General features: G+C 36.1%; 1 protein-coding gene across 1 annotated transcript; it reads left to right on the top strand.

Moving 5' to 3' along the window:
• The first annotated feature begins 6,578 nt into the window (after positions 1–6,578).
• LOC140949632 (uncharacterized) lies at positions 6,579–9,791 on the top strand. Its single transcript, XM_073398786.1, has one exon. It carries the CDS (start codon positions 6,579–6,581, stop codon positions 9,789–9,791), a length of 3,213 nt encoding a protein of 1,070 aa, XP_073254887.1.
• Positions 9,792–10,433: the final 642 nt, after the last annotated feature.

Here is a 10,433-nt window from a genome sequence, read left to right as displayed (position 1 = left end):
AGAGTGATCGCCACCAGAATTAAAAATGTTCTTCCAAATATCATACACCATAACCAAACTGGATACGTGAAAGACCGATGTATCGGCGAAACAATTAGATCAGTTTTCGATATTATGGATTTCACTGCAAAAGAATGTATTCCGGGACTAATGATATTTATTGATTTTGAAAAGGCATTTGATAGCGTAGAATGGGAATTTCTTCTTTATTGTTTGAAATCCTTCAATTTTGGCCCTCATTTCATCCATTGGGTTCAAACGTTATACAGAAACATACAAAGCTGTGTGATAAACAACGTACTTTCATCTGAATACTTTAATCTTGAGCGTGGGGTACGGCAGGGGGACCCGCTCTCTCCTTACCTCTTTGTAGTTACTATAGAAACATTAGCATTTGCGATTCAACAAAATAGAGATATCAAAGGTATCTCTATTGGGAGTGAGGAGACAAAAATTCTTCAATACGCAGATGATACGACAGCAATACTTGCCGACACAAGCTCTGCTACTGCTCTTTTTAGGCTGTTAGATGATTTCAAGATTGTCTCTGGCTTAAAGATTAATTGTTCCAAAACGGAAGCTATGTGGATAGGTTCTTCAAGGAACTGCAAAGCACAGCCTTTTGGAATTAAATGGCCTAACGAACCGATAAAGGCTTTAGGAATTTATTACACGTATGATCAAAAATTGCTTCTTGAAAAGAATTTCATAGGAAGATTAGACAGTATTAAATACCTGACCAGAATTTGGTCCTCTAGAGGACTTTCTATTTATGGCAAAATTACACTTATCAAATCTCTATTAATCCCGAAATTTGTTTATGTGTCATCTTTAATACCTACCCCAAAAGAATTTGTAAGTCAGTTAAACCAGTTATTATTTCAATTCTTATGGAATGGTCGTGATAAAGTCACACGCAGATCGGCGATAAATGAATACTCCAACGGAGGATTAAAGATGATTGATTTTGATAGCATGATAATATCGCTTCGATTGGCATGGCTAAAAAGAATAGCTAGCTCAAATGATGGCACCTGGAAAAGGTATCTGACACATCATCTAGAACGCTTTGGCGGCCTTTTCTTGTTTCATTGCAATTATGATGTTAGTATCCTTCCACTGAATATTTCTCTATTCTATCTAGAATTACTGCAGTGGTGGTCAGAATTTAGAGATACGTTCTCTTCAGAAAAAGACTGGCGTTATATTCTTTGGAATAACAAACAAATACTCATTAATAATAAAACAGTTTATTATAAAAGCTATTTCGAAGCTGGTGTAGTTCACATCAGCGATCTGTCCTTTGACTTAAATAACAAAGATTCCTTTTCCTTAGTTTCTAACAGGATTTCTAAAACTAATTTTTTAGTTTGGGCAGGTCTTCGACACTCCATTCCTTCCATTTTAAAAAATTGTACTCTTAAATCAACAACAGGTGAACTTTCTCTAAAAATTGACGATAATATATTTGATGTCACAAAGAAGAAATCTAAAGACTATTATACTTTACTTGTAAGCAGAAAGTCTCTTTTTCCAACTAATGTAAACAAGCTGCAAAATGAATTTCATTTCACACTCGAGGAAGTTAAACAAATTTTTATGATCCCGCATAGTGTTGCTCTTGAAGCATATGTTAAGGCATTTCAATACAAAATTCTTAACTCCATTCTCTATACTAATGCTAAACTTTACAAAATTGGCTTTAAATTGAATGACTCGTGTTCATTTTGTTCATCTGAACCAGAAACGCTATATCACTTCCTATATCTCTGTCCTTTCTCGGTAGATTTCTGGCGTGACTTCGAAGTATTCTGGCACCAACTTTTAAAGGAAAACACTCGACTTTCGTTGCAAGATGTTTTAGTTGGAATGATACGACAAAACTCCCCTTCTGCTAAGCTTCTAAACTATGTAATTATGATTGGGAAATTGTACTTGTGGGATTGTAGAAGAAGTCAAATTCTTCCGAATATATATGGATTTAAAAAGAAAATTGCTGTAAAATATGAAACGGAAAAATATATAAGTCTGCATAGTAAAAAAACAAAGGATTTCTTTGAAGCTAAATGGATAGTGTCGCCTCTTGTAAATGCTTAACTATTTAAAGGTTTTAATATGCATCCACATTTCTAGTTTGTTTGAATTTTGTTTTTTTTTCTTTTTTTTGGTTACCGTCTATTGTTAGTGATATTGGTTTTTTTTTGTATTATATTATTAGTATTAGTAATATTAGTTGTAACATTATAATTATGTAGGTAAGGAACTAATTTGCTGTATTAATATCAATTTGTTTCAATAAAGAATTATATATATATAAAAAAATAAAAAAAAAATGAATAACACAAGACTCCTGATAGCAGCTGAATTTCATTTTGTACAGCCAGTGGAAAAAGGCAGTTAAGAGCGGCTCCGCGTAAATATCAGCTAGACTTGGAAATAGTCAAAAAATGACGTGGCCTCAAACTTAGCCAGAATAAAGCCCTATGGACCCTAGTTACAAAATCGTTGGTTTATGTACCATCGAGTGAATAATATTTTTCTAACGAGTTTTTTACTTCCCGAGGCCTAAAATGGGCAAAACGCATGCAAAATTATAGCAATATTCAGTGGCTCGTATGTTTTAAAATAAAGTTGGCTACTAAAATATAACGACACTTCATATTTTTACTCTTTCCTCTATAATTGTAACTGATTAGTTCGTGATTTGGTCAACAAGAGATTTTTTAAGAAATTTTTAAAGTTGTTGATTCAAAATCCAGGGGCACCCAACGAGAATATAGTTCAAAACCACTTAAACATAGCATTGTTAAACGTGTTTTAGTATTTAAACAGTGGATATGGGCATATGTTTATCCCCTATAAATTTTTCATCTGTTCGGATTTCCTAGCTGAAAGTCTAGTGATCCGAAAATTATAGGGATCAAAACTTACGTGTTCGAAAATTTCAGCCAGAAAAAAGGCTCCCGAAAATTTTAGGTGACCTTTTTAGGGTAAAAATCCGTTGAAAATCGGCAATTTTACTATTTTTTAGATGTTCGAAAATCCTAAGAGAGGCAAGCAAGCAAGAAATTTTACAACAAATGTTCCGAAAATTCTAGATCTCAAATCGTCTTCCGAACAGATATTTTTCCGAAAATTGTCGGCTTTGAACACTAAGGCTTGTTTAACCTGAAAGAGCATTCTTTTTTCTTCAAATTAGCGAAATAAAATTTTTGGGTAAATGAAATCACGAGCGCGGACAAAGCGAAGCAAATGTAAATGTTACACTAAAAACAGACAAAAAAACCTGACCTCTGACCGAAGCACAACCAAATGCGAATTACGGTAGGCGCCAAACCTTTAATAATTCGGTAACTTCTCGAAACAATATTGGTCCGAAATGTGTATAGGTTTTTTAAAATAAAGCTGAGTTCAAAAAGTCCACAAAGCGGTAAAAAATACATCAAAAGTCACGAGTAATCTGTTCCGTTTTCTGAATTTTATGCAGCGATTTAACGAATTAACAATTTTTACTGAATCCAACGATACCCACCTGAGACTGTGTTAGTTTACAGCTGATTTCAGTGCTGTGTATACACCCTGATTTTTAGACATAATTCGACCGAGAGGTTACCAAGCAATACAGTATTTTACCTTGAATATCTTACAGCAATCAAAGCACACAATCTGGAAGTTACTTTAATGATAACTTGAATGTTTCTCTTGTAATTCAGAAAAAGAGGAGCGTGATCCATAATTTGTTCTCCTTTTCAGACAACAGGCTTTCATACAAGTCACGCAATCTAATCGCAATACATGTCATCGGGCGTGGGGACGTCTCGATCAATAAGTTTTTCGCCTCTTTTCTCAACTTTTTTTAAGCTTTCACCTTGATCTTTAGAGAAATATCATATTTTACCCTTTGTCATTAAAAACAAATGTTGCTTTCTTTTATGTATGATTTTCCTTATTTGTGCTCACTAGGGTCATAGGTCGAGGACCTAACATTGTGATATTTTTCAATGGTCGACAAAACAAAACTTTCAAACTCTCCAGCAAATTCTTTCACAACGGCAGACTGATCAATTGATCTGTTGATTTCTTCTGCAAAACGTCAAGTTTTCCTGTTATTTTTTAACCATGCAGAAGCCAAGTAAGGACGAAACAGTGCCAACTTGAAGAAATACAAATTTGCCTCCCTGTTAACTAAAATTTGCATCACTGTTACATGTAAATTGCGGGTGGTGTTCACCAACGGCAAAATACCGAAACCTCGTCATACGGAAGAAGATTAAACGATAAACCATCGGACTATTTCGCTTTTTGCCGTACTGATAATATTTTGTCCATTATGAAATCGCCTACAGATATTACATTCGAACTCGGCAATCGAACTCAAGGTATCACATGTGATCATAATTTCTGTATCATGTCGCCGCTTTCCAGGCAACAAAGCTTTCCTCTTCAAGCAAAACGCATTTGTCGGGATTCTAGCTTCGTTACACTTATGTCCTTTAGTGCTAAGCTTTCCTTGCCAGCCAGATTTTTCTCTCACTGTTTTGGATCCCGCTGCAGAACTCTCAATTATTTTTGCGACCGTTTAGGTACTGCGAAGCCCAGGGGAGGGGGGTACTCCCGCGAATTTTGGATAGGGGTGTGCCGCGAAGGTTCGTGAACCCTAACCCTATTTAAGGACTAAGAAAGCGAAAAGTGATATCCTTTTTACAGTCAAACCAGGTCAAGCGTACCCCCCAAGAATACATTAATGAATTTATTATTCAAAAGTTGAATCCGTTGCTAGTTGTAGATTTCAGATTGATCTCTGCAGTCTTGCATGCGTAATGAGCCGTGAATTCACATGCATTTATGAAATTTCTACTAGCTCCATTTTCGTGAAATTGATGTAAATGTCTTCTAAGAAGATTAATCCATTCAAAGATTTCCAAACTGACCAAATACAGAGAAGTCCTCGTAAAATATTCACTGCTCATTACGCATGCAGAAATGCCGCTTTGAATTTAACACCAGTTACGGGAACGACTAACGGATTCATTTTTCAAATAATCAATTAATTAATAGAATCTTGGGGGGTACGCTTGACTTGGTTTGACTGTAAGGCCCAAAACCGAAAAATGACACCCTATTCAAGGAAAAAACAAAATTATTAACAGCATGAAAAGGAAAACGTTATTTCTTCTCTGTAACATTGGATGTATAGCATCAAGCATAAAATACTAGAATAAGCCTAGTTTAATAATATGCAATCATAACCGGCGGGCGTTTTCACACTCCAGTATTGGATAATACAATTAAGCTACCCTACCTAAGGACCACACCAGGGACACAGAAACAAAAGGGTCAAAATAGATACCCTATTTAAGGACCGAGAACCTCAAAAACCATACCCTATTCCGCGGCACGTACCCATATAGCCCATATATGGGAGTACCCCCCCCCCCCCCGGGCTGCGAAGCGATACGTCACGTGATTAGTGTCGAATTATGACAGGTCGAATCATGACCGTGGAATCATGTCTAAAAATCCGGGTGTATACGTAGCAGTGAAATCAACTGTAAGAGTCCATAGAACTTCTCAGAAGATTCCTCGGAAAGACCTCCAGAAGGATATGAATGAAGAATTTGTACTCATATAAACTGTAACAAGTATTTGGGAAGGAGGGAAGAAATTCTTCCATGCTGTGCGCTAAAACATTTATGAAATAAAACTAGCTTTGGACTGTACCTTTTAATAACTGGACCCAAGTGTAATAAAGATCCATCCGTGATAACATTTGCACCCAAGTGTAAAAAAGGTTTCATCTGTCACGACTGAGATCATATAGGCTGTCCACAACAGCCTAAACATGGTTATCTTAACTCAAAAAGCTGACATCACGGTTCATGTGACGAAACAGAACTAGAAATAAAAAAGGAACGAGAAAAAATACCATAGAATCTAGCAATGGCTCTCAGTTAAAGTTTTGGCAAATTTTTGCTATAAAACGTGCGTTTAAAAAAAAATTCATCGCTCCAGAACAAATAAATATGTCATTCCCGTTCGCTTTCATAAAATGTCAGGCTAAACAATTTTAAACCCAGTGGACTGATCTGTTATTATTTTTTCCCCTCTGTCACTACGATGGCTGTCCCCTCCAAAATTCACACTCAGTACAGATTTTCGGATTCTTGCTGATGTCAGCATTTTTGAGGCCGGTTCAGACTGGTTATTTTTTTGCTAATTAATTGGACAAAACGAAAAGTACTTTAAGAGGAATGATCTTAATATAGTATATGAGTTTGAGTAAGAAAATCGTTGCAAATAAAATTATCCAACCTATTAGTATGTATAATAGGAAAGAATTAACGAAAAAGTCTAAGGACGATTTAATAAATATGTTAATGAGAAAACAAACTGCGAGCGTCCAATGAACAGGACCAGTTAATCAGACTGCGAGCGCCAATCAGGTAGGACCAGTCTTCAAGCCTAAATCACTTACACAACTAGCGGCTGAAAAACTAGAACAATCAATAAAACGACCAGCCAAGCTACCAAAACAGTCCAATAGATTGCCAACATTGAAAACTCTGGCAGCAAATGCAATGGTTAAGGACCGAATCAAGTATTTTGATGAACTGTCCGATAAACAAGCTCCTATTATAGCGTTAAATAAAAAACCTGTTTCATTGCAAGATATGCGAGATGAGGAATTGGGGCGAGCTAGAGTATCAAAGTACACACAATATTCATCATTTCAAAATTTGTTTCACGAAAGACTAGAACAGATGCCTGGTAAACGAGAACGGGCACAAATTACGATAAACGCTGTTATTGAACATACCATCGGCAATAGAACTGAGTGCACTGATAAGACATATGGGCCATTCAAAATGGAAGTCCCAAAATTAAGCAAACCTGATATGTACAAATTCTTAATGTGTACGCTACTCCAAAATAACTTCACAGTCTTATCAAGGGAAACTATAGCCGAAATTGGAGATACTATAACTACACATAATGAGCAGTTTTTTAAAGATCATGTTGCCGGCGCCCTTAAATTAAATACATTCTTCTTAGATAAGCAGTTTCAGATTAAACAACGGGGCGATAATACCTGTATGGTGGATTTTGTTTGGCATAACTGCAAGGGTAAGAAGGGTTTCCAGAAATATACGTATCCAAAATTATATGACGAGATGGAAGTTAATGGGTCAGCCAGTTTTCCAATGATGTCAACACAAGAATTAATTGATTGGGCCAAAGCATGTCATCCAAATGTATCGATCCACGCTTATGACTCAACGTGGAGGAAATTTATGAAACATATTGCGAGTAACAACCAATCAGTCTGTCTCGTATTCTACATTAAAGATCACCATCTGTATCCTATTCAAGATGACCGCCTCAAACAGATTGCTACAAAAGCTAACCAAGGTGGCGCCGACAATTTATGGCGCTACATGTCAGAACTCAAATGGTCCAATAAATCGAGTAACTATGTCATGTACGAAGAATTGGAAAATAATGAGCTCACTGAAGAAGGCAAACCAACGCTATCGACAATCGAGAACCATTTTATAGCCTTGCCACCTGACACGAAAATCGAGCCCGTTATCGAAACATATATGATCAGGACTAATTATTTTGTCGAGTACTTACATTACAATAATAATGGCAGGTTAGACGGCTTTATGGATCATAAGAATAACACGTACGTTCTTAACAACGAATATGAAAACCGTAAATCGATCTGTGAGCGATTATATAAAATATACAAATCTTATGACTTTATATGGTGCAATCAGTCATACACCTCGCTGGCAACCTCATTATTGAAACACATGAGAGGCTATCTTCCGGAATCACAATATGACACCAAAACACGGGAAGTATTAGATGATTTTTATCCTCGAGCACTACAATGGTGTTCAACTGACCCAGCACCTGATAATTTAGTGTCATTAGATATCTCAAAATGTTATCCTTCTATACTGATCGATAATGAATCACCAATACCATTATATACAATCCACGATATTATCAAGTCCTTTGATGGGGTATTTAAGACTGGCGAATATTACATCGACGAATATGTCATCGAAAAACGACTAGGAAAAGGTATCAAAATTGAAGCCGGTTTTTATAGCAAACAATTAGTACAAACATTGATCGCAAAGTTTAAGATGCCTATCTCTAATGTCAAATGGTATATCCAAGCACGTAAAACATTATCCCCAGACACATTCAAGAATTATATGTTAGCAATCTTTTCAATGTTTCCAGAATCTCAGGCCAAATTACTAGCAAACAGTTACATCGGCGAACTGGGTAGGAAATATAGTCGCAAGGATCATGGACTTACTTGTAGTTCACTCGATACAGCACAATGCATCTGGACATCTGCTCTTGCTGAGAATCGTGACGTGGTAATAGACAGTTATCAGAATACAAACACTAAACAAGAAATGTATCTAATCAGAGAGCGTCAAATTGAGCGCATATTTTCTGACAATACATCAATCAACCGCTTTGTTATCTCTCAGTCCATATTAAAATGTTTGAACATGTTACATGACAATGCGAGTCACGATAATGATGGCAATGGAATCAGTCAAGTGTATGCAATCAATACTGATGGCGTATTTATGACTAATCCTAAAAACCAATACCCCAACAAGAAAGATGTCGAATTTACAACTGACAGTATCGGACAGATATTCCAAACTGATAGCCCAGCTGTATATTTCGAGAAACATTACAGGGAGAATTTTAATCCTGATAATTACTCTGATTATGTGGGAGACGGTGCTATTTATTATGCTGGCGCCGGATGTGGTAAAACATATCGATTATGTGAAAAGGCACTAGCAGCTGATGATCCCATAATCCTATCATTTACTAATAAGGCTATCCAGAATGTAAAATCGGTACTATGTGATGTGTACAATAATTATGAGTTAGCTAAGAAGTGTTACACATTTGATCTGTTCTTTTGTGATCATCACGGACGTGACATAACAGCACTAGAGGGCAAAACACTGACTCCTAATAAGTGGATGATGAAGCTCTATCAAGCATTCACTAAATATAAGCTCACTATTTACATGTTTGGCGATACCAATCAATGCGACCCAGTAGAGCCATCTGATATGTTTTACGATTATTTTAAGTCAGTGGCTGTTTCTGAGATGTGTCCACGACGGGTTGAAATGAAGTATATAGAAGAATATGCTCGATACGACCCGCAAACAAGGGATCTGCTAACCAAGTTTCTTGAGTGTGGCAGTATCAAACACCAATTTGAACCACCAGTGGATAGTTACTATAATATTTGCTATCTGAACAAAACAAGACGGCATGTCACACAAGAATGCTGTAACAGATTTACAGAAAACTTGGAATATTATGAGATCGATTTTAAATATCAAGGACATAGGGAGAAATATAAGGTAGCGGTTGGAATGCCAATGATAGTAACACAAAATATGCGCAATAAAGATATGTTAAATATGGAGCAGTACAATATTGAGAGCATTAACGAGAATGATGAAGGCAATCTTGAATTCACGCTAAATGGAACAGTATTCAGTCACAGTGAATTCCGTGAATCTTTCATCCCAGCATTTTGTGTTACAGTGTACAAATATCAGGGAGGAACAATAAGCACTCCATACAACATTTATGATGCAGAAAAAATGGACAAGAAACAACTCTATACTGCGTTATCCAGAACTAAATCATATCCATCTCGATACAACAAAATTGGACCCCAAATACAAAATCAGAATGCCACCGCTCTGCGTGACAGTGAATAGTTACTTCAATGATGACTACCATAATGGTCAAATTTATAAGATCACATTCAAACACAACGACAAATTATATATCGGCAGCTCTATTAGAAATCTACAAGAACGACTCAATGAACATGTGACCACAAAATCAAGTGCAATATATCCATATAAGAAAGATAATCCAGTGATCACACCAATAATACGCGCACCTTGTAAGGACCGACAAGAATTAAACAGAGTGGAAGCCGAATACATAAGATATTATAGTGTGAAATATGGGGACCGTTTACTCAACAAACAATCAATCCCTAAACAGACAGTCAAAATTGAATACAAACATCAAACGCAAATTGAGACAGAAAATCAAATGCGAGAACGACTGCGCCAGAAGTTTGGTGATAAAATCAAGATCAAAGATGATCCAATGAATAAGTTACTATATTATGATACAAAAATTGATGGCAAACGATACAAAACAATGGAGCGTTACAATAAGTGTTCAAAAGAAGAAGCATTGACAAAGATTACCAAAAAGCAACAACAGTTAGTCAATGAATTGACAATCAACTTTAACTAATAAGTGAGGTCAAAAACGAAACATACTTTAAGAGAAAAAATCTAAATATAGTATATAGTAATGTGTAATAAAGAAGTTCACGAGTT

This window comes from Porites lutea, chromosome 10, assembly GCF_958299795.1.
Source record: "Porites lutea chromosome 10, jaPorLute2.1, whole genome shotgun sequence".
Taxonomy (NCBI): domain Eukaryota; kingdom Metazoa; phylum Cnidaria; class Anthozoa; order Scleractinia; family Poritidae; genus Porites; species Porites lutea.
Note: the sequence above shows the minus strand (reverse complement) of the source record. Positions and strands in the feature narration are given on the sequence as shown.

Excerpts from the sequence above, each read along its gene's own strand:
- LOC140949632 (XM_073398786.1), top strand. The coding sequence starts at position 6,579 with ATGGTTAAGGACCGAATCAAGTATTTTGATGAACTGTCCGATAAACAA.